The sequence below is a fragment of the Lasiodiplodia theobromae genome (assembly GCF_012971845.1).
Source record: "Lasiodiplodia theobromae strain AM2As chromosome Unknown scaffold_17, whole genome shotgun sequence".
NCBI lineage: Eukaryota > Fungi > Ascomycota > Dothideomycetes > Botryosphaeriales > Botryosphaeriaceae > Lasiodiplodia > Lasiodiplodia theobromae.
In genome coordinates, this window is record NW_023336377.1 from 218,909 (window position 1) to 241,985 (window position 23,077).

The following is a 23,077-nucleotide window of genomic DNA, read 5'->3' on the forward strand; positions in this document are numbered from 1 at the left end:
GCTTCCCGCTTACAGCAGTAATGGGAGTCAAAAGAAGATGGCATGGCTGAGGTTATCAGTTCCTCGCTAATATTTGAGCATCATGCACCGGGACAATGGCAATGAAACATGTCGTATTCTTTCTTGAACACCAAGGCAGATACCACCCCCAAAGTATGATCCCGTCAAGTTACTTTGCGCAACCAATTGGTGTATATATTCAGGTAGTTTCGGCTGCATTCTGCATACAATTGAATCAGTTTGCACTGTTCAACAAAACACGTCCCACCCACCCCCCCACCCCCCCCTCCTCGTGTCACTGCACCAACACCCTGATGCCCTTGGAGTCAAGCTTCGGCGTCGGCACGAAGCGGTCGTACAGCAGCTCGACGTCGGACAGGTCCGTCTCGAAGAGGCGCAGGCGCGGGCCGAGACGGCGCATGAGACCGGCGATGCCGTAGTAGAGCTCGGCGTAGGCAAGGTTGATGCCCAGGCACTGGCGGCTGCCCTTGGAGAAGCTGAGGATGCAGCCCGCGAGCGAGGGCGGCGCGCCGAGCCAGCGCTCGGGCCGGAACGCGTGCGGCTCCGGGAACAGCTGCGGGTTCAGGTGCACCAGCGGGCAGCTCATGCCCACCGGCGTGTTGGCTGGGATCGTGTACGTCGTGTTCGTCGTCGTCGTGGGCCCGTTGCCCGTCGGTCCGCTGCCTGACGTGAATGACAGCGGCTCCGGCGCCAGCCGCTGCAGCCGCGTGCTCACCCCGTACGACAGCCGCAGCCCTTCGGTGATGACGGCGCCCAGGTACGGCAGGGCCTGGAGCACTTGCAGCGACGGCAGCTGCCCCGCGTCGGGTATCGCGGCGTCCAGCTCCGCCTGCAGCTTCGCGCGCACGCCCGGTGTCCACAGGATGTAGAAGAGGGTTGCCGAGAGCGCTGTTTGGATTGGCCAAGTCAGCGTATATCGTTTTCCTCACGGCTGGGGGGCAAAGTGTCACGCACACCAGGCCGTCGTCTCCGTGCCCGCCCCGACGATGATCTGGCCTTCCTGCCACATCCGCTCCAGTCGCTTCTCCTCGTCCGGGAGATCCCCGTCGATGAGCTCGTGGAAGATGGTGGCGCCCGCGCGCCCGGATTTGCGATCTTCCACTCGGGTTGCCTGGATCTCTGCAATCTGCTTGCGCACGTCCTTGCCTAAGAGTTAGCGACGGACGCGCAGGGAAAGAAGGATTGGGCCGCCAACTTCCTGGAATCTCAGGTACACGCCCATCTCGGGATCCAGTCGTGACACCAGGGCTCTAAGACATTGTGAGAAGCTGGCAACAAAGAATTGGTATTCGGGGAGGATTTCAATAGACAAGCTTACGACGGGAGACAGCGCATAACGGCCAATAGCCAGGGGAAGCGTTTGGTATAAGGTCCCATGTTGGAGCCGGCAACTATGGCACGATGGAAATTGGGCTCGAAAGTCGGGGAGTCGAGGAAGTTGTAGCTGCGCGCGAAAGCGTATTCTGTGACTACATCGGTCGTCATGCAGCTGTAGGCCATGTTGAGCGTCGCCGGCTGCCCCGTCCCCCCATAGTGTGTCTCAAGCTGGGTGCACAGCTTGTTGATCGTGTCCTTGATCAGCGGCTCCAGCTTCACCACCGACGCCTTGGAAAAGAAGCGGTTCATGGCACCGCGACGCAGCCGGTGCATGTCATGTGAAACGGTGCTGAAGACGCTCTGTTTTTTTGTTAAAAAAAAAAAGTCAGCACGTTGTTTGATGGCGTTCATGATGGGCGGTGGCCAAACCTGCGGAATGCTGCAATATTGTCAGCAATACGTCGGCGGAGAGCTTGTGTGGATGCTATGTACCCGAATTGACTTGTAAAATACTCATACTTGTCTCTTTTTTTGCCTCCTGCCACGTAGAGCTGGTCGATGAACTTGGGGTCATTCACATGCAGCTCGTTGGGGCTGATGCGGACGATTGGGCCTGAGAGACGGGCGGGTCAGAGCCATACTTGGACAGAGGTACGAATACGGGTCTCGCACCATATTTCTCGTGCATGCGTCCAATTTCAAATGTGTACTGCCCGCATTGGATGCCATCAAAGAAGAATTCGTACCATAGCGTTGCGGCGGCGAGCTTCGGGCCAGGAAAGCGGGCAAGAGGATGGAAGAAGAGCCGATAGACGACCAAAATGGCAGCATACAATACAAAAATGCTGGACACGGCGAGTACGGGGTGCTGTGTCGCAAGGGTTGCGGCAGCTGCAAGTAGCTTCATGCTTGGAAAAGGGCGAAGCATCGACGCGCAAAGTGCAAGCCCAGTAGTCACGGGTTTTTAAAACCAGATAAGCGCTGCTACCTCGGACCGTCTCGACTAGGAAAGCTGCAAAAACTTCGTGCGGTTGCTAGTCGAGTGGAGTGCGTTCCTTCACTGTGTCTGAATTGGATGCACCGCGATGGTCGGCCCGACCGACAGAATGGGAAATTTCAACCACATCCGATGCGCTGGTGCGCGTGGGCATAAATGCGTTCAGAGCCCGCTTGCTATTTCACTTTCCTCCGCAGCAGCGACAAGTGATTCGGGTCGGCATCATGCTTCACGACCTCATCTCGGCGATCTCATCGCAATGGACGGGACAAGAAGACACACGGCGATTGTCGATTCTCATCGCCGTGGCATGCCTTGCTCTGACACTGGCTCTGGCACAGTCCAAAAAGACAAAGCAACGCCTGCTCCGAGAGGTCCACGTCGTGGGTGGCTCTAAGAAAAGTGCCATCGTCCAAAACCGCAAACGCTTCTTCAAGGACTCCAAAAACATGCTCATCGAGGGCTACAAGAATGCGCCGAACGACTTTTACTACGTCCCAACCGCCCTGGGCGAGCGGCTGATGATCCCAACCAAGTTCATGCACGAGCTCAAGACGGCGCCTATGGACCAGGTTGACTTTGTCGGGACCTTCATCGAGATGTTCGAGGGCAAGTACACCACGTTGGGCAGCCGCTCGAGGTTGCATGCGCGGGTGGTCAAGGCACAGCTGAACCAGAACCTCGACGGCGTCATGGTCGGCATCCAGGACGAGATCATCGATGCCTTCAAGGACTCCTTCCCGGCTTGCGACGACTGGACAGAGGTGCCCGTTGTCGATCGTATCACCCAGATCGTTGCCCGAGTCTCCAGTTGCATGTTTGGCGGCACCACCCTCAGCCGCAACGACGAGTGGGTCCAGGCCTCGATCAACTTCGCGCACGACAGCTTCATCGCCGCCCAGACGCTTAAGAAGTTTCCCGAATTCTTGAAGCCGGTGGTCGCACGCTTCATCCCCGCGCTCCAAAACATCAAGAAGAGCTACGCCGCCGCCGAGAAAGCCGCCATCCCGCTGCTGGAAAAGCGCTCCCGCACGGGTGAGTCCGCGCTGGACCTTTTGTACTGGATGAGCGAGCAGGCCACTGGGAAGGAGAAGGACAACAAGTTTCTCGCCAGTATCCTGCTTGTTGTCAGCTTTGCCGCCATTCACACGAGCGCCGCCGCGCCCAGCCAGCTCATCTACGATCTCTGCGAGCATCCCGAGTACATTGCCCCGCTCCGTGAAGAGTACCGCAAAGTCATCGGCCCGGACGGCAAGATTGACAAGAAGGGCTTCATCCAGATGCCTCTGATGGATAGCATCATGAAGGAAAGCCAGCGCTTCAATCCGCTGCTGTTGAGTCAGTGCTCTTCCTTTCCCCCCTTATACCAGTGCTGATACGGATATCGCAGTCACTTTCGAGCGTATCATTACCGTCGACTGGACTCTCTCCAACGGCGTCGTCATCCCCGCCAACACGACCATTGGAGTTCCCACCAACGCCATCTCCATGGACCCCAACCTGTACTCGGAGCCCGAAAAGTTCGATCCGTGGCGCTTCGCCTCGATCCGTCGGGCCGATCCCGCGCAGGAGGGAAAGGCGCAGTTTGTGTCCTCCAACCCCGCTAGTATGGCTTTCGGCTACGGCCAGCACGCCTGTCCTGGGTAAGTCCTTCCGCGCTGTCGTCCTTTTTCAGCTCATTTGACCTGCTAACCCCGCGTGTGCATACAGACGCTTCTTTGCTGCGCAGGAGATCAAGGCCATCATGGTGTACCTGCTCGAGAACTACGACATGAAGTTCGCACCGGGGCAGAAGAGGCCGGAAAGCCTGCAGTTTGAGACACAATACCTCCCAGACCCCACTGCGAAGGTCCTCTTCAAGCGCCGTAAGCCGGCGACAGCGTAGATCCAGATTTATAGCCGTAGAAATACAATTCTGCTGTATAACGACTCTTAAAGTATCCTAATGTTGCATATCACTTGTACAGTAACTCAGTCATCGATAGAGGATAAGGACTCGCCCTCTAGCGACCCTCCCTCTTGCTCATCTTAACAGTCTACACGTATTTCACGATCGTGGCCACCTACAACATCGTACTTTACAAACCAGATTGAAAAAATTGTAGCACTTGTTAGAAAATATTGTCAAGGACCAGTGGTTCTACAATAACTAGAAGTGTAATAGTTGTATACTATTTTAGCGATTGTATATTTCTTAAACGTCTACCAACTAGTTGCATACATTTCTTTTTTGCTATAGTATTTACCTAGCTGACTTGAAATTTTAGATAGAATTTCAGAAAAATCTTATTCGGGGGTTGTCTAAAGCGGTTCGGCCCGATCCTCCAAGTCGTCGATAATCTAATATAAAAATTGCCGAGCGTCGTACGGGCCAATCTTAATTAAGCAACTCTAGCTCGCTCGCATGTATATCTTCCACATGTGTCTTGTTTCAACAAAGCGGTATAAATATAACTGTGCTTAGACTGAATTTAATGAGAGACCGTTACGCAGTGGAACTTACGTTACCGACCGGGGCGAGGTCGTAACGCTGCACCATTCTTTCCCTGCCTACAGAGGTTGCAACTGCCCTACCGATCAGTGTTTTTCGGATACGATGAAGCGTGTCACAATAGCCAGACAGTATATAGTAATTCTCGGAAGTACCACCTCCAGTGCCGCCAGCGGTGACCTGACAGACTGTCCGTATCGACACTGTGGCCACTCAGCAAAAACATCAACGGTATTTTCACCTGCAGAAGCGGGCTTTCGCAGAATTGCTTCTAATGTCGTAAGACTCAGTACCCGTGCAAGCATGTTGGTTCTTTTAGCCTTAATTCCCAGGGTTGATTTCAAGGCTTTCTACATAGCGGCGGGCTTCGAAAATCCGACGCCAGCGCATTCGCACAAATCGCAAGATCCTGTCTTGATAGTAGTATCGCGGTCTGCACTTGCTCATTCAGCTTGCCTTGAACGTGATTACGCGGGTTGGTTGAGTTTTGTTTACTAGCGTCGCGTGGTGTGGGTCAGATCACTGGGGCTTCTAGCATGGAGTGCATCATGCACAAGATGAATTGACATTCGTGCTATCCTAGAAATCAAATCCAAAGCGCCTATTCCACCAACACCGAAGTAATACCCTTAGGATAAAAAAAAAAGACAGAAATGCAGAGCACGATGCTCAAAGACCCGGTTAGGACCGCGACCGGTACCTGTCCGTAGTCTCGCTCCACTGCTCATTACCGCCCATCTGATACTCGAGGCCCTTGATGTACAGCTCAAGGGCGGGCGAGAAGCCCGGCGCGGCGCGGCGCTGCTGCTCCAGCCTCTTGTGGACGAGCTCCCACTCGCGGCACATGAGGTAGAGCACGCGCTTCGAGGCGTCGTAGTCGAGGCCGCTCTCGTCGCTGACCACCTTGACGCCGGTGCACAGGAAGGAGCCCTCCGGGTCGCCGACCTCGGCCTGCCGCAGCTCCTTGTCGAAGCTGTGGATGTCGTTCATCGCCGAGAGGTGCTTGGAGCAGTTCATCTCGATCTCGCGCACCGACGCCAGCTCCGTGGGCGACAGATGCAGGGCCATGACGTAGCGCTGGAGGGCGGCTAGGAGCCTGTTTTTTTTTTTGTTTCGATTAGCACGACGTGTGTTCCGCTTTTTTTTTCTTCTACCTCCTGCACGGTCAGGGGTTTTACTTACGCTCTGCCGACATCGCGCTCACGGTACTCGAGGTATTGGCCCAATGAGGTGATGCGCATGCGTTCCTTGTCCGTCTGGGCGCGCATGAAGGTGAAGGTGGGCTCGAGGATCTCGTCGGCCAGCTGCCGGTCCGCCTTGCGCATCTCGTCCCATATCTCGTGCATCATCCATTCGCAGGGCACGGACGGGTCCGGAGCGACGTCTCCACGCATTATCGGCATCAGGTGGTCGTTGTACGCCTTGCCCTGGGCGAAGTTCATGTCCTCGAGGATGTCTAACGATGGCGTGAGGATCTAGCAATCTCGGAGTTGGGAAGAGGGAGGAGGGAGGAGGGACGGGGGCTAGAAGATGGGGGTCATGGATTGCTCACCATCAATCAGAAAGAGGATGGTCAGTAGGCGGCAGGCGGAATGGATGCGGTCATCTAATGCGAGCGGGAAGTAGAGGCAAGTGACTGTCGAGAAGCCGGCGGCAACGAACTTCTTGCGCGCTTTCTCGCTCGCAAAAGGCCAGTGCTGTAGAAACCAACCATCAACTTCGGCAACGGTCTGCTCCTCCCGCGGGTGCCTTTTGTGCTGGATGTACCGAGGTGGCGGTGGGAGCGGGGCAAGATCCGCCTCCAGTTTGGGCGCTGGAAGTGCTTGAATCTTCTCGGCGGACAGCATATCGATGGGCTAGTGCGTAAGGCAGTGATTGATTAGAGAGTGTCGGACGATGCAGACAGCGTAATCTGAGAGGGCTTATATATGACCGATCTCACTAGATTCGTTGCTTTTGCGGACATGCTGCAAATGGAAGGCACGGCAGGTTGGGCCTTGACAGGAAAGCACGGATACTCTCCGCTGTTCGATATTGCCCATTCTGGCATGCTCGGGGGTCAAGGGCTGCTTTTGCCGAGGTTCCGGAAAGGCTCCCGGAGCGAGCAGCAGCAATCGAAATGTCTTGGATTACTGGTTGCTCTGTGTGCCTGTCTTGATATCAGAGATGCGCTGGACGACAAGAAAGCTCAGTCTCTGCAAGACGTGGCCATTGTTTTCTCGAAGGCCGTAGACTAGCATTGTCTGTGCCTCATGCTCGGATGACCGTTTCGGACTGAAGCGTCGGTTCGGCTACGCTGGATCTACGGGCCGGACTTCGGTGTCTTCCTAATCAGGTTCAACACCGGTAGAGGGCATTCTGGGTGGACCAAGGAGGCACTGTCTCACCGTGCTACATGGAGCAGAGAGTGGGAATAAGCATACAGCTGAAAGGTTTACGGCGAAATTCCGTGCCAGATAAAACGCGTAGGTAGTCGACGAGCGGACAGTCGTCGGAGAGGTGACAGCGCGGAGTTGGCGTGGCCCGCAGGCCAAGGCTGATTGAAGCACACCTCTTCAGCACTTCCCTTGAGAGGGTTGCTAAGACACGCGTGGCGTTGTTTGATGGCGCTCAATTTTCCAAGTATTGTAAACAAGTTTAGAAAGGCAAGTGGGAACTCGGTCTTCCAGTTTTATCGGGGCCGAAGTGTGTGCTCTGCTTATTATGCCTCTACTTTCTCCCGCACTACTACTGCAACTTGATCCTTCAGCGCCAAAACCATGACGTCATTGAACATTAGGGAAGAGGACATCCCACGCCTGGATGGAAAAGTTGCAATAATTACTGGTGGGTGCTGGTCGCAATCCGCCTCGGATGTCTATGGCTGACGGTTTCAGGGGGCAGCTCCGGGATTGGCCTGGCCACGGCCCGCATTCTCCAGGCTCGCGGCGCGCGCGTGCACGTGCTCGACCTGCACCCCATCGACGAGAGTTTCGACTGTCACTTCAGCCCTTGGCCCACGGCGGCGGCGGCGGCGGCGAGCGGACGCAGCGCGACGACGGGCGGCGATACGGCAGCGCGTGGCACCATCACCTACCGGCGCTGCGACGTGGCCGACTGGGCAAGCCTGCGGGAAGCCTTCACCGACATTGGCCATGTCGACATGGCGGTCGCGAACGCCGGCGTCTCGCAGGATGGCGACCTCTTTGCAGATGTGCTGGATGACGGCGGACAGCTGGCCGAGCCCCGCTACGGCGTCATCGACGTCAACCTGCGCGCGGTGCTCAACTTCGTCAAGCTCAGCGTCAGCGCCTTCCGGCGGCAGCAGAAGCCCGGCGGCGCCATTGTGCTGGTAAGCAGCGCGACGGCGTATGCGCCCGAGCTCAGCCTGCCCGTCTACAGCGCGGTCAAGCTGTCGGTGAGTCTTTTTTCTTTTTTTCTTTTCACCCCCTCGTTCGCTGTAGCTGAGTCAGCCGAACGCAGGTGGTCGGCCTCGTGCGCGCGCTACGCCCGTCAATACAGCACCTCTGCGGCGCCACCATCAACGGCGTAGCGCCGGCGGCCACGGTGTCGAAGCTGCTCCCGGTGGACCTGGCGGCGCCCATCGTTGCCGCCGGCGCGCCCGTCAGCACCGCCCACCATGTTGGCCTAGCTGTGGCCTTTTCGGCGACGGCAGGCCAGCCGAGCCAGGTAGAAAGCTACGGGCGCGACACCGACAAGCAGGTGCAGGCTGCAGGCCGGTGGAACGGCCGTGTGATCCTCACGCTGGGCGACCGCTGGACCGAGGTGGAAGAGGGGTTGGCCAAGCTGAGGCCGCAGTGGATGGGCGAGTGGAATGCCGAGATGACGGCGTTCCAGCAAAGGCTGACTGATTCAAGGGCCGTTGTGGAGCACTGAGCGGGGGAATGCGGCGAAACTTTGTCAGATTGCGTGTGAACAGCCTTTGCCAAACTGGTGCTAGCGTCTGCCCTTTGCTCTCTCTGACTTGGTGCTATGATGTGCTCGTGTCTGGCGGCAGCCCGGGCCGGGCCGTTGACATCCCGCACCTAGCCACCAATTGCCGCAAAAAGCGTAGATCAATACTCTATCTCGAAGCTATGTATACACGATCCATTGCACTGCTCAGTTGCGCTCCTTGAAGCGCACCCGCAGCTCCGGCTTCCACCACATGACGTGCACGCGCGACGACTGCAGCCAATCAAGCTTGTCGTCGACCAGCTCGAGGTCATAGCGGAAGTGCAGCGTGGCAAGCGTCAGGCTCATCTCCACGTACGCGAAGCTGCAATCTCTAGTTAGCGAAACCGACGCGGCGGGGAAACAAAACGTACTTGCGACCCAGGCAGCCGCGCGGGCCGAGGCTGAAGGGCTGGCTCGCCTCCTTCACGTCGGTGCAGTTCGGATCAAGCCAGCGCTCGGGCTTGAAGGCGAAGGGGTCGTGGAAGTAGGCCTCGTCGTGCGTCGGCGACCACGCACTGGTGTAGCACTCGGCGCCGCGCGGCACCCACACGCCGTCGACGACGGCGCCCGGGCTGATGCGCGGGAAGCCCTGCGAGCCCGGCGGGTACAGGCGCAGCCCCTCGGCGATGACGGCCATGAGGTACGGCAGCTGCTGGGCCGTCAGCGCGTCGATGTCGGCCGCCGTCGCGTACCGGCCCCGGATCTCGGCGCGCAGCTTGTCGTACGCGGCCGGCGTGCGCAGCAAGAAGTACGTCACCGCCGCCAGGAAGGTGGCGACCGTCTCGCCGCCCGCGATGACCAGCGTCGACGAGTGCGCCGTCAGCTCTTCGCGGTCCAGCTCCCCCACCTGCACCTTGGACACGAGAGTGCTGAGGAAGTCTTTGCGCGTTGACTCGGCTGCGAGCCGTCTGCAGCCGTGGGCATTAGCGGGAAACGACTGTTTGACTGTCCCGTGACTGACCTCGCGACCTTGTCCCTGCTGTATCCCGAGTGCTTGTCTCGAATGGCCACGGTGAACCGCGGGAGGAGCAGCTTCCCGATGCGAGCCACGATGGGGTATCGCCTGAGGTTGTCCAGCACCGTGACGAAGAACAGGTGCTCCAGGATCAGCTCCTGCCAGAAGTGCGGTTTGCCTATTTTTGGCCGTCAGCCAGCGTTGCGGCCAAGTAAACAGAGACTGACCGTTTTTGACGCAGTTGAAGCTCTCCCCAAACGCCATCTCGCCGAGGATGTCGAAGGCGAGCATTTCGAACCACTTTGTCACGTCGACGCCGTCGCTGGCCTTGCCCACGGCCTCGACAAACTCATCCACGCAGTGCCGCACGATCGACTCCTGCTCGAGCAGCGCCTTGGTCGAGAAGGCGGCAGTGAGCGTCTGCTTCATGCGGCGGTGGCGCGCCGGATCACGCTCGCTGCCGATGCAGAGCGACCGGTAGCCAGATCCGTACATGTCGTAGAACTCGCTCTTGACCATCGGCTTTGGGCTCTGCGCCGAGACGTGCCCGTAGATGGCCTTCCACGACTCGACTGAACAGAAGGATAGCTCGTTCGGCGCGACGCGGAACACTTTGCCTGTGCTTGCAGCTTCAGCCACCTGCTTTTCTCCACTCGTTGCTGCTGACCATACCATAGCGCTTGTGTTGCTCGTCTATTGCGAGATGGATCCGCCCGGAAGTCGTGTGCCAGACACGCCAGAGCTTCACACACTTGATCAGCAGATAGGTCCCGCCGTGCGCATGGTTTCGGGGCCCATGGACATACCAGGCTCGATCTTGCCAGCCATGGTCCGGGAAACGAGGCCAGTGGGTGGAAATAGAGGTTGTAGATCATCCACGAGACCACGTACAAGATAACCTGTTGGATTTCACCATACACTCAGCCTTTCCATCGCCAAAAATCCTTGGCTGAACGTGTTCAATGCAGGTGAGAATACTACCCACCGTCCCAAGGCAGGCGGCACCAAGCGCCCCAGGCTTCGACGCCAGACCCTGCACATTTTCCGGATCCAAGACACCCATTTTCTTTTCCTTGAATTGTATCACAAAGGCCGAGGGAGAGCTGTAACGTTGGTACGTTAGGTGAGGACGATTTCACAAAGATATGTTTGCTTGGAGCGCTTCGGCCGGACTGAAAGAGGAATCGCCCGAGAACAATTGCCTGTTAAGTAAGGTCGGGCCGCGCCCCACTCAATCCTCCGGCTCAATGACTTCAAGATTCCCACTCTCATACCGTTGCAACACGCCAACAAAAAAAAAGGAAAGAAAGAAAAACTCTAAAGCAGTTGCGTACAAGCTATCTTCCTTCTGCCTCTAAGGAAAACTCTTATGATTCTAGTAAGCTATCGTTCGCAAAAGTGCTTCCGGAAAGCATCTGGTGGACTTGGTTATGGCCTACAGGGAGAGGAATTCTATTGAAGGACCATGCTCAGATCTGCTTCATAAATTAGAAGACGTGCGCAATGCAAACACAACCCCCTCTAGGAGACAGAGTGCGGTATGGAAAAGAAGATGGTCATTTTTGTGTGTCGCGTTTGTCCTTGAATCTACCTGAACCTCAGTAAAGCGAGAGATGCCTGTTCATAATCCTTTCCAATGTTTCCCGTAACCCTCTAAAAGCGCCTTTGAATGTAGGAAATCGTCGATACCAAGCGGGCTATGGAACAAAGACCTTCGCCCTCTTCTGGAAATGGGCCATGATGTGTCGCAGACGGGTTTCCTGCTGCTGGATGATTTGCATCTGCAGCTCGTCGGTGGCCAGCACCCGCACGCGCAGCCGCTCGAGCAGATCCCGGATGCGTGTGAGCTGGAGAGAGATCAGCAGCGCCATGATGTGGGCCCACTCCCGCTCGCAATCGATGGGGTACTCGCCGAGAGACATCCGCCGCGGAGGGTACGTCTGGTCGTGGTGGACATCTGCCGCGCCGGCCACATGATCTTCGAACGGGATTGGGTCCACGGGCGACTCCGATGTCCACGACCTGCTGCCACGTGCGTACAATCGCTGGTACGAGGCGATGAGCTTGTCCGAGACCATGATGACCAGCATGGTTGCGGACGTCGAGGCGTAGCAGTGAGCGCAGGATAGGAGCTTCTCACAGTCAACAATGGACATTTTGTACGCCGCCAAGGTGGTTTCGGTTAGTGCCGCCGTGTTGGGCGACGACTTGAACTGCTCGACTGAAGCAATGGTGCGGTTGATGCAATTGCAGCTCGTGCTCGCAATGCTTGACGGTCGCGATGCATGTTCCCTCATGGCGCTGCGCTGTGGGACCGCCATGTCGGAATTCGGCGGAACAGACCCCTCGGCGAGCCAGGCGTTTGCGAGCGCACTATCGTCCCAGTCGATGGGCGATTCAAGGCTTGAGAAGTAGAGGCCGAGGCTGCCTTCTTCCGATGTCCCGGCTGTTCCGGGTTCCTCAGTGCTCTGACCTTGCGGTGCTTCGCATGTGTCAATAGTTTCTGCAACTGCTTCGTCCCTGGGTTGAGACGACGCATTGCGGATAATATCATCGTTCAGTGGACCAGAGTCTGCCCTCGGGCTGCCACTGCCAGACTCTAAAGGCTCGGAAGCAACAGCTCTTCCGGGACCGGTCTCTCTGAAGGATCCGTCATCAGAAACCAGCACGGTGTCGAAGAGCTGGTTTTCATCTACAGGAGTTGGAAAGATGTCCCGCATGTCATGGCAGTCTGAAAATGTCGAATAAGTCCAGAAGTCGTTAGAACGCGCTGTGCTGTCCGGTGTGGAGCCTTCATTCGGGCTGCGGCTCTGGTCGACTGGAATAGATTTCTGCTCTTCTCTATGCACCTCACCCTTCTTGAGGCCTCCCGAACGGGTAAGTCTTGTGGGATAAGTGCAATCTAAACGCTTCGAAACACAACGTTGGCATGCTGGCTTGCTCCCGCTGCATTTGAGCTTCAAAGTGTTAGAAACAACAGCTGGGAGTTGAAATCCGGGACGGGTTACCTTTTTAGCTCTGCAGTACAAGCACGCAAGGCGCAGGGTGCCAGTAGATGCGGGCTTGGAATTTCCATTGCAGCGCTCGTGCAATGCGTCGCTCTCGGGGCTATACTGCAGCGTGGTAAACATTGTCTGTGTGTGCAGAAAGGATCGGAGCACAGTTCGGAGCAGTCCTCAAGGGATAGTGGCCCCTATTTAGATCGTTCCAATATGCTGATACTCTATCCCAAGCTGCAGTGACAGTCGCACTAGAACCTGGATCAATGCATAACTAAGACACTTTAGTCTTTCCTTACGCGAGTCGCAGGTGTATGACTGCTCTGGTGCCACCCTTGTAATCGGGCTGCCTGATCATCAAGATACGTACGAAACACGAGCCTTGACTAGATCAGAGATGTGATTTACAGTGCTAGCCTGAGTCTACAGAGACTCATGCGCCTACCAAAGGGCATTCATCGTTTTGCAAAGACCACATCAAGCCAGACTTGCCCAGCATGCAACGCGCCAATGGTCGGGCCAAGACCAGACCGTTGTTCCGTTTGTGGAGCTCTCTCATGCGGTAGTAGCGGAATTATCACTCGGATAGGAATTCCTAAACATGACACGCGCGAGGATCGGCGCTCTTCAGACCCAATTAGACCTGTCTTACCGCAAGTCGTATTCCTACCAATCAACGGTCGCGGAAAGCATATCGTATTCCCATTTTACAACGCATCGCTCTTGCGAAGAGGAAAAGGCACTGATCGTGGTATAGGAGTTTGAGAGGTAAAGACATTTAAGGATAGTATAAAACGGGTAATGGCGCTTACTAGAGAAACCTTGAAGGGCTACAGCCTGGACATATAAGCTGGTGTTTGTATTCCTCCAGAACACAAAAGAGCTGGTGTTTTTAGGCCTTCCTTCCACGGCGTTAGTAGTGCTTTACCGTGTTCAATTCGACGCTGACAGCCGCTGGCAGCCTCATGAGATTGGTCCCCTTTTTCCCATTCACATGCGATACTAGTGAAATCGGCCGTCTCGGAGTTCGTGGAGTTGACGCATTTGGTTGCCACGCAGCAGGCTTCTAACTCGTATATTAGAAACCGAGCTTCGGTTACCCGGAGCGGTGGAAGCTAACTTGAAAAGGTCTTGCACGGACTGCCTGTATTGACACTTACTGTTGCCCTCACCGCCCAGAGTCTCCACAACATTTGCTTGGCTAGCAGGACAGCAGCCTAGCGCTTTTACTGTGGTCGGGGGAGTGTTTACTGTCAGCGCGCTCCACCGTGACCAGGGTGAAAACCAGGCTTCGTCATGGGATTTAGCCAATAGAATGTTGCGAATAACAAATACCCCTCCGACCACAGTATTACGCCGGATCTCAGGCACGGATTTCCCGAAGTGGGCCTCCCCGTATTGTTGCTCTACGCAACGGTATGTCGTGCTAGGATCCATAGGAGCAGTCCCGAATGGTGTGCACGTGTCGCCTAGCCACCTACTATGGTCGGAAGTACAAGTAATGTTAGCGCAGTTTTCGTAGCGGGGCAGTGCCAACAGCAGTCAAGCTAACTAATCTTGGCATTAGAAAAGGTGCGCGCTAACTAGGGGTGGAAATCGGCAGCGGCAGGGGGTGGCAATGCCGGCAGAATTACCACCCCCAGCGCTAACATTACTTACTGTGTACGTGAGGCCTGCTGCTAGACGGCGGCTGCAGCGCGGTCAACCGCCGCATCTAGTCTGCACTGTCCCCGCTCCGCCAGGGTCTTCAATCCCGCCAACTCTCCCTGCGACCCCGCCCCCTGGCTGTAATCTCCATTTCGCCGACCGCTCGTTAAGATCGGCACTTCCGGACAAACCTAGTCGATCGGCACTTCCGGACAAACCTAGTCATAGATAAAGCCGTCGGTGATTTAATCAAGCTAAGTTGCTAATGTGCCCTATCCGCTCCCACCACCCCAAACGATGTGTAGCAAGCTACTAACTATGTAATAGAGTTAATTCGGTATTAGTAATCAATAAAAGAAAATTACGAATATAATCTTTCCCCGCGAAAATCCTTGGACAAATGTTATATTTAGATACTGTGGAAGTTACGTTTGAGGCTTTTCGTAGAAAAACGGTTATATCCGGTGCTTTTCTTGGCTGACAACTGTCTGCAGAACCGCGTTGGACGCGGTTCACTTTCTATTAAGAGCCATGTGGCTCTCGATCAAATCTTGCGTCACGAGAGCACTACAAAGACTAAGCTCACCCGCGAGGACTGTTCCAGCAATAATACTCGCAAGCGTCGCTGTGTTCTGGCCCGGCTCTACTGATTGATCCCGCAGACCGAGGAACTCAAGCATCGCCGCTTGTGGCCTCAACGCAGTTCCCCCTCCCACAGTGCCGACCTCGACGGACGGCATGGTGACAGATGCCTTCAGATGGCCATTCTCGGTCCTGGAATGAATCAGTAAAGGCAATGAGTGAAGGCTGGGGAGGAGCGGGTATTACTCATTCATCAGAGTTATGCAGTTACTGCTGCCCACGACCTGCGCGGGATCCTGGCCAGTCGCAATGTACACGGCCGCGACGATATTGGCAGCCTGGGCGTTGAATCCTCCCACCGAGACACCCGCCATTGCCGAACCCACGAGATTCTTGCTGATGTTCAGGCGAACCAGATCGCGGACCTCGCACTTGAGGATCTTCCTGACCACTGCCGCCGGAATGACGACCTCGGCGCAGACGCTCTTGCCGCGTCCCTCGATCCAGTTGATTGCCGCCGCCTTCTTGTCCGCGCACATGTTGCCTGAAAGCGCTCCCAAGTCCATGGCGCGGAATTCCGGGCGGGAGGAGCTCTGCAGTGCTTTCAACGCCTTGGCAACGCCCTTGCCAACCATGTTCATGCCCATGGCTTCGCCCGTCCGGGCTTTGAACCGTAGGTAGAGCTCCGAGCCGACGAGTCGGGCAGTTACACTTGTCAGAGTACCGTGGTTCGTGGTGGAGGCAAATGCGCTGCGGAGAAGTTCTTGACCCTCGTCCGAGTCGATGTACTTCTTTGCTTCCGCCGCGTGCGCGACCGTTGGGAAGCGGACGCAGGGAGCTCGCGTCATGCCGTCATCCGTGACGACGGCGTGCGCGCCTCCGCCGCCGTTGATGGCTTTGATGCCTCTGCACGTACTGGCGATCAGAGCACCCTCGGTGGTGGCCATGGGCACGTAGTAGGTGGTCCCGTTCAAGACAAGAGGGCCTGCGACGCCGACTGGTATGGGCATGTATCCAATCACATTCTCCGCGCATCTGCCGTGCACCGCAGCAAAGTCGTAGTCGGTGTAGGGCAGGTGCGCCAGGGAAGCGGCATCCCTCACCACGGCTTGGGATATGACGACCCGTCTGATTTCAACCGCTCGCTTGTGGTCGCCTACAGCCTTCTCAAGGCCATGGATGGGGATTTTCCCTTGCGTGGCCAGGTCCAGGACGTCCGAATCATTGCGGCCATGGCTAGCTGAGTGTTTCGGCACGGCGTGCTCGTGAGTGGCAGGTGCTTTCTGAGACAAGGCGAACGAGACAGGGGCCTGCTTCGGGATACTCTGCTCGTATTGGTGTCCGAAAGCGTCTCGGCCCGATGCCTGACAGGTACATTTCGCAGAAAGCACTTCTTCAGCGACCACAGCATCCGTGCTGAGGCGCAAGTTGGCGGATCTGGCGAAATGCACAAATGGCCTAACGAGGTTTGCTGCCACTGAGTTAGATGCAACGCCATCAAGGAGGAACAAATTGTTGTTACCTTGTTTTGCCTTGATCGCCAATGCCAAGACGCCCTCCGCGCAGAGCAGACTCATGAACCCAAGGAGAATCAGGCTTTGAGCGCCGGAAAGGCCGTGGATGGCGAATGAAACGATGACCACTCGTGCCATGATACTTTGCATTGTCCTGTTGGTCACGGTGGCCATAGAGTAGAGGCTCTGCGTCAAGTGAGCAGATCGACGCTTCCCTACTGTATGAAAAGACGGCTTCAAAGAAGTCCGTGTAGGTCCATGACGCTTATTCTTTGTAGCAGGCATCCTCGAATAGTTGTAGCAGGAAGACACAATGGATAGGATCAGAGAGGCTTGAAATGGTGACAGCTTCTCTGGGCTCTTGTAAGATGACTGGCATATTAATGTTTACCGAAGTAATATGGCAGGATAAAGTAGCCCTTTAATCCCCACGGCCTTGATTCATCCGATAGCTGCGGTCTAACGTCTTTGGACAAAGGCCGAGTTCGGCTCCCTGGGAGTACAGGCTACCTCAGATATGGTCCGAAGGAGAAACTCAATTGCCATCTCTTCAGATGTACGCACATGGCTGGGCAGCATGGCTTAGGCTCGCCGAGCTTCTTCACATTATATCCATCATGTGGCATAGGCGCATTATTTTTCGTCACCGATGCCCTCTCCATGTGCAAGTTTACAATTTTTGCGTGCTCTCGCAGAATGATCATGTTTCCTTCGTCGCTTTGCTGACGGGCTGGTCGTTCTCGGCCACCACAATGCACATTTCATCCACCAAACGGATCTAGACCGCATACAATCAGACAAGTCTGCGTCGCCGATATTGATTGACAGGGTCTCGCATGTGTTTTTCGTAACCAGGGTGATGGCGTTATTTGGAAGTGCCATGCTTACGACCGAATGACAGTACAGGCTTCCATGAAACGAGACCCCAACCCTGACCCTTCCACCAAATTCACCAATATCAACACTCTTTAAAGCGCTATAGAACTCCAACAAAATAAGACCCGAAAATTATTTCTATCTGAATAATATACATACATCTATTTTGATAAGAAATAAAGGCATCTAATACAAAAATGTTAATATATATAGTAGAGGTGTCGGGTTTAGGCGAGGAGGGATGAGTCTAGGGTTTTCGATACGGGTCGCTTGGTAATTACCGCAATCAGCGACATCGTTGTCGGCGGGGTTCCTTTGCAGAATAACCGCAGATTTGTAAGATGGTTCTGATTCTGGTTTTATTCTGGCCCCAATTACCGCAAGTCGCTATTTGGCATGCGCTTTCCCTACGCGTGGCTCGGAGTGTCACACGGGTCTGCTGAAGCAGCGCTCCGGCTTACGCGCAGAAGTCACATCGGCGCCGAAGGGCCCTCGGGCTTCTAAGAACGGGTTCGGCACTGTGTGGCAGGGACAAGCAGGATCCTGACCAGGTTGGAGTCTTTCCAGCCATGTCGTATAATCCTCAACACAAGCGCTCTTGTCACGCAAATCCCACACCACGATGTTTTCGGAAGAGAGCCAGGATGACGTTTTCAGCGCGACCGTTACTGCGCCGGTGAACATAGCGGTAATCAAGTACGTTTTCTGGATCACACCTATATACTAAGCAATTTACAAAAGCAAACAGGTACTGGGGCAAGCGGGACGTCGCTCTTAACCTCCCCACGAACTCGTCCTTCTCGGTCAGCCTGTCGCAATCCGACCTTTGTACGCGCACCACGGCGTCGTGTTCGCGCTCCTACAGCCACGACGAGCTCATCCTGAACGATGAACCCTGCGAGTTCTCAGCCAAGTATCGCACGTGCATTGACGAGCTACGCGCTCTCCGCCGGACCCTCGAGGCTGACGACGACGACGACTCGCTCCCGCCGCTGTCGAGCTACGCCGTCCGGATCGAGACGTGGAACAACTTCCCCACGGCCAGCGGCCTGGCCAGCAGCGCGTCCGGGTTCGCAGCACTGGTTCGCGCGGTCGCGAGTCTGTACGGCCTCCCGACACAGCAGGCGGCGGCGGCCCCGCTTTCTCGGATCGCGCGGCTGGGCTCGGGGTCGGCATGCCGCAGCCTCTTCGGCGGCTACGTGGGATGGCGCATGGGCGCGCGGCCGGACGGCGCCGACAGCGAGGCGTATCAGCTGGCCCCGGCGAGCCACTGGCCCGAGATGCGCATGCTCGTGCTGGTCAGCCGAGACAGCAAGAAGGACGTCAGCAGCACGCGCGGGATGCAGGTTACAGTGCAGACCAGCGACATGTTCGCGTATCGCGCTGCCAATCTTGTACCGGAGCGGATGAGGCAGATGGAGGAAGCCGTCGCCGCGAGAGACTTTGCCACGTTTGGGCGGCTGGCCATGAAGGACAGCAATTCCTTCCACGCACTCTGCCTGGACAGCGAGCCGCCCATATTCTACATGGACGGTTCGTCCCGTGCTGCCGTCACGGTGGTGGGCAGGATCAACGAAGCGGCTGGGGAGATTATCGCGGCCTACACCTTTGACGCTGGTCCAAATGCCGTCATCTTTTACCTGCATCGGAACCGGCACCGCGTGGCCGGTGTTTTCCGATCGCTTCTGAGCGAAAAGCAGGGGTGGGCTAGTGAGAGAGGTGCGACGATTCAACCATCGGCCATGGATCTCGACCATGGAACCGTATCGAGGCTTCGGAGCGGGGTTAAAAGGGTCATATTAACTGCTGTGGGAGAGGGCCCAGTTGACGTAGGGGTCGCGGGTAGGAGAGAACCTTGCGGTCTTTAGCTTCGGTGTATCTCAATAATAGTCTCCTGCTGGAAACTATGAAGCTACATGCCTTAACTGGTGCCCTACACTATGTGCGGTGGAGCAGCCGGGGGTCCTTGCAAATTAGCAGATTCATAGAGCCCATTTCTTTCACACTTAGGCACAAGAAGAATTCGAGGTTGGAGCCTCTCCCGCTGCATTTCAATGGGTAGGCCTGCCAACTTTTACACGCTATTCCATTCCAGGTCCAGGATATTCCGCCTTTCCCAGATGATCTCGATAAAATTTATTCCTGCAAGCATACATGCGCTTTGCGCACCTAACAATTTTCGTGTTACACAAAATCTTTCGAGGTCAAAAACCCTTCCCCCTGATTCACCGTCTCCAGAATCTCCAGCCATTCCTCTGTCCTGCTGTTCCCGGGCTATCAGGAATCACCACGTTGATGCCAACCAAATCTTCAATAGCCTCTTTACCCTCCAATCTCAAGAAACTTTCCTGGTCAACTTCAAAATCGCCCTCTGCGCCGGAGGCATTGCACAGAACAGCCGGCCACAGCACCCCAACACCATCACCTGCGAGCTTTGTTTCAACCATCTCGATCCCCTCATCAGCCAGCATCCTCTCCAAGTCCAGCAGCTTCTGTGCGGACGAATTCGGCTCTGCAGGGCCCAATTCGTCCGCAACGCCAGCCGAGACGACGGACTGGTTCTTCCGGGCTGTTCCGATTTGGGGTTTGAGCATGACGATGGCGCAGCCTCCACCGCCACCAGCGCCGGTAATCTTCGTCCAGCCGACGTCAAGGCCGTCGACGAGAGCGCACGTGCGCTCGATCTTCGGATGCGAAACGCCGAGCGACACTAGCAGACCGTGGTTGATGGCGATAAGATCGCCCAGATGCTGCTGCAACACCGCTGAACTCTTAGGGTTGAAGTCCTTCCCGGAGACGAGCTGGTAGGCGGACTCGGTCGTGGCATGGATAGCACTCATGATGCGGTCCGTGATGGCGGGGTGGTTATTTTTGAGGGTTTTCACCTTGCTGATCTCGTCGGTCGCGCTGCGGGGCTCTCGTGTGTTCACCACTAGCAGAGGAAGCTCCGGAAAGCGGTGCAGCGGAGTGACTACCGATGAGTTTAGGGGGTTCCTTTGAAACATCACGGCCTTTCCTCCGCTGCAAACGGTATTGTCCACTCCCGATGGATTGCCGTGGATGCACATCTCCGCGAGGAAAGCCCACCTGTTTATAAGGTCGATTTGTAGCCTCGATTCTTGTGTATCCTCGCGTTGGTTTGGAATGCTCAGCGCTTTCGTCTGAAGCAACAGTGCAGTAACTATGCATACAGCTAAACTTGCACTACTTCCCAAGCCTGCGCCGATAGGTACTGTCGAGCGAATGGCGTAAATGCAGGGGTCCAAATCAGGTGAGCCAAGAGATAGTAGGAGATAGAGAAATGCGAAGGCTGAGGCCTGGTGAACTCTGCGTATATTCTCAAGCCTGCCGGGGGATACCCCTACGATGTGTTGTTGAAGAGCTTCGACGAGCTCTAGGTCCAGGGTATGGTTCTTCTGTCTAGCTTCACAAGAGGCGTACCATGGCAGATCGTCGATATTCCAGGTGTGGTCAAGGCCGATGTCTGGGGAGCGGAGGGAGATGGTGTGGTTTGACTTGGGGATGGCCGTCACGAGTAGGTAAGTGCGGAGGGAAATTGAAGCCGCGATGGCAGCCTGACTCTACGTTAACTCTAGACAACAATCGAAAAGTTCCTCTAACCTTGCCGTATACGACAGCGTGTTCTCCGTACATAATAACCTTACCAGGTGCAGAGACCATGAAGGAAGGCGTCAGTGGCTTGGAATCCTGACTACTAGCCGATAGACACTCCATTTAGGAGAAATGGTGATGAACACGCCCGAGAATATGACGCCGTCACTGTTAGTCGAAGGTACAACCGATAGGTGAGCGCGTCGTTCTTGCCAGTCAACAAGTTTGTGGGCTGGGAGACTAAATGTTAAGCAATGTCGAAGTAGAACTGACTGAGTATCCAGACAACAGCGTGAGAGCAGGCAAGATTTATCGTAATCGTGACGCCTCTGACTCGGAGCTTTGCGCATTGCCTTCGGATCCAATTATGTCTTTGTCAATAGCCTCATCAGCTCAGATCGAGACCATCGAATGCCAAGATTCCACAAATCTTGTTCTCAGATGTAGATTGAAATGGTCGCTCTTGCTCATAATAAACAAAGTAATGTAGGAGATATTGATATAGATTTTGTGTCTTTTCACTAACGGATTGTATAGGCTCGAACACTCTTTTGCAACACGACGACGCGCTTTTACCTTACGCTGCTGACACAGTACGCTTACTGGCTTTTCCGGTTAATAATCGCAGAGCGGTTCATGACCACAAACTCATATACAATAAAAAAAAAAATTCCAAGTCAACTTTGACTAACTATTTTTTTTTTTGTCATTCCGGGTCCATTTTCGAGCCCATTGAAGCAACTCCCTGTCCAAAAGTTCGGAAATGGGCTGACGGTGGTGGACCTGACGAACTGACTACGGCTCATCTCAAGCTGCGCGCCAAAGGGTTAGACGTTAAGCCGAATTCTGAGATAGTATCTCTGGCAATACACGTAAGGTGGAAGAAATGACGGAAAAGGTTTTTCTCGCTCGCGTATGCGACGCCGGAAAGGCTCGGCCTTACCGGAAGAGGAAATGTCCGAGATACAAGACGATATGGCTGTACTCCCCATCGAGTATTTTACTTAGTCTTAGAGAAGAGGTATAAAAGCGCTATTTTTCTTTTTCTAAGCTAGTATAGTTCTATAAAAGAATGTAATAAAGCTTTTAATGTTACAAGTTACTCTAAATATATTTTTTTCAAAGAAATTTAAGAAGCTAAAGATTGAAATAAAATTTGTAAAAACGACATCTATTTAACGTTAAGCTACTTAGTAACCTGATAAATAGTTAGCTTTTAGTAAGAAGAAAATGACTTAGATAATGATTATACCCTTAAAACATCCCCAGCGGGGTACGGGCGGAGCCGATAATGTAGACTGGGGCGAGTGGCGACATGGAGATTGGATACGAAAAGAACTCAAGAGCTTGTATAGAGGGGCTAAGGGGTGATGCAGGAAGTTTGGCTATTCGGAGAGGGTCGTGGGATGAGCATACAGTATCCAGTGCTGGATGCGATATAAGTCAAAGTACTGTTAAAAATGGCCGGTGAGATGATTTCATTTGCCACCTGTTGCAGTGGTGGTAGTTGAATGTTTGTTGATGTAACGCCTTAATAGATACTAATCAGGACCCCAGCACTGGGTTCGTCACGACAGCATTTGCGCGCGCAGCAGCGGTGTTTTCCTATCTAGTCCCGCAGGAAGATCTTCCAGACGCTCAAGCTTAGACTTCAGATGCTATTTTCGACCTGAAGCTATGGCTCGGAGAGATAACCGAAACCGTAAAGAGGTTCCAAGCTCACCGGGCCTTCTCAAAAACACCAGCTCCGAGAAGTGGTTCCGCCGCACACAACAAGTCTGGCGAGAAAATATTTTCAGATCAGTGATGCCGGCTACGTTACTACGCTGACTGATCTTACTGCGCTTAGGAGGGCCTACATGGTTCATGTCGACGACTTCTACAAGCCTGACCTGAATTGTGAGCATCTCTACGTGGATGGAATCTACCCAAATTGACAGCACACTGTGCACTTGACGGCTACAACACTCGGAAGAAGCTTTCGCCGACTAGCGACAACTGGATTGCCCGAAAGATGATACCAAATCGGGGATGTATTCCGAGAGCCATCCGAATGAACCATCCGCTGCAGAGCTTGGCAGTGTCTTATATTTGTACATGGACTAATAGAGAATTTCCTTGCAGACACAG

At 54.9% G+C, this 23,077-nt stretch overlaps 9 protein-coding genes across 9 annotated transcripts; 3 read left to right on the top strand and 6 right to left on the bottom strand.

Moving 5' to 3' along the window:
* Nucleotides 1-295: 295 nt before the first annotated feature.
* On the bottom strand, nucleotides 296-2,245 carry LTHEOB_6000 (Cytochrome P450; the record flags this gene model as incomplete). The annotated part of the gene is made up of 7 exons (XM_035515209.1): nucleotides 296-909; nucleotides 976-1,162; nucleotides 1,238-1,271; nucleotides 1,340-1,698; nucleotides 1,768-1,777; nucleotides 1,858-1,951; nucleotides 2,011-2,245. The coding sequence occupies 7 exons, from the start codon at nucleotides 2,243-2,245 to the stop codon at nucleotides 296-298; spliced, it is 1,533 nt and encodes a 510-aa protein (XP_035373131.1).
* A 314-nt stretch (nucleotides 2,246-2,559) lies between these two features.
* On the top strand, nucleotides 2,560-4,429 carry LTHEOB_6001 (Cytochrome P450; the record flags this gene model as incomplete). Its single annotated transcript, XM_035515210.1, has 4 exons — nucleotides 2,560-3,673; nucleotides 3,726-3,978; nucleotides 4,046-4,200; nucleotides 4,371-4,429. The coding sequence occupies 4 exons, from the start codon at nucleotides 2,560-2,562 to the stop codon at nucleotides 4,427-4,429; spliced, it is 1,581 nt and encodes a 526-aa protein (XP_035373132.1).
* Nucleotides 4,430-5,507: 1,078 nt separating this feature from the next.
* Nucleotides 5,508-6,673, bottom strand: LTHEOB_6002 (Cytochrome P450; the record flags this gene model as incomplete). Its single annotated transcript, XM_035515211.1, has 3 exons — nucleotides 5,508-5,922; nucleotides 6,009-6,282; nucleotides 6,379-6,673. The coding sequence occupies 3 exons, from the start codon at nucleotides 6,671-6,673 to the stop codon at nucleotides 5,508-5,510; spliced, it is 984 nt and encodes a 327-aa protein (XP_035373133.1).
* Nucleotides 6,674-7,585: 912 nt separating this feature from the next.
* LTHEOB_6003 (Short-chain dehydrogenase/reductase SDR) lies at nucleotides 7,586-8,702 on the top strand (the record flags this gene model as incomplete). Its single annotated transcript, XM_035515212.1, has 3 exons — nucleotides 7,586-7,652; nucleotides 7,703-8,223; nucleotides 8,289-8,702. 3 exons carry the CDS (start codon nucleotides 7,586-7,588, stop codon nucleotides 8,700-8,702), a joined length of 1,002 nt encoding a protein of 333 aa, XP_035373134.1.
* A 225-nt stretch (nucleotides 8,703-8,927) lies between these two features.
* On the bottom strand, nucleotides 8,928-10,545 carry LTHEOB_6004 (Cytochrome P450; the record flags this gene model as incomplete). Its single annotated transcript, XM_035515213.1, has 5 exons — nucleotides 8,928-9,084; nucleotides 9,134-9,670; nucleotides 9,724-9,895; nucleotides 9,945-10,334; nucleotides 10,524-10,545. 5 exons carry the CDS (start codon nucleotides 10,543-10,545, stop codon nucleotides 8,928-8,930), a joined length of 1,278 nt encoding a protein of 425 aa, XP_035373135.1.
* An 869-nt stretch (nucleotides 10,546-11,414) lies between these two features.
* LTHEOB_6005 (C6 zinc finger domain-containing protein) lies at nucleotides 11,415-12,437 on the bottom strand (the record flags this gene model as incomplete). The annotated part of the gene is made up of 1 exon (XM_035515214.1): nucleotides 11,415-12,437. One exon carries the CDS (start codon nucleotides 12,435-12,437, stop codon nucleotides 11,415-11,417), a length of 1,023 nt encoding a protein of 340 aa, XP_035373136.1.
* Nucleotides 12,438-14,875: 2,438 nt separating this feature from the next.
* LTHEOB_6006 (3-Hydroxy-3-methyl-glutaryl-CoA reductase) lies at nucleotides 14,876-16,633 on the bottom strand (the record flags this gene model as incomplete). The annotated part of the gene is made up of 3 exons (XM_035515215.1): nucleotides 14,876-15,137; nucleotides 15,192-16,416; nucleotides 16,468-16,633. The coding sequence occupies 3 exons, from the start codon at nucleotides 16,631-16,633 to the stop codon at nucleotides 14,876-14,878; spliced, it is 1,653 nt and encodes a 550-aa protein (XP_035373137.1).
* Nucleotides 16,634-17,957: 1,324 nt separating this feature from the next.
* LTHEOB_6007 (Diphosphomevalonate decarboxylase) lies at nucleotides 17,958-19,203 on the top strand (the record flags this gene model as incomplete). The annotated part of the gene is made up of 2 exons (XM_035515216.1): nucleotides 17,958-18,031; nucleotides 18,084-19,203. 2 exons carry the CDS (start codon nucleotides 17,958-17,960, stop codon nucleotides 19,201-19,203), a joined length of 1,194 nt encoding a protein of 397 aa, XP_035373138.1.
* A 357-nt stretch (nucleotides 19,204-19,560) lies between these two features.
* LTHEOB_6008 (GHMP kinase ATP-binding conserved site) lies at nucleotides 19,561-20,175 on the bottom strand (the record flags this gene model as incomplete). Its single annotated transcript, XM_035515217.1, has 1 exon — nucleotides 19,561-20,175. The coding sequence occupies one exon, from the start codon at nucleotides 20,173-20,175 to the stop codon at nucleotides 19,561-19,563; it is 615 nt and encodes a 204-aa protein (XP_035373139.1).
* Between the last annotated feature and the right edge of the window lie 2,902 nt (nucleotides 20,176-23,077).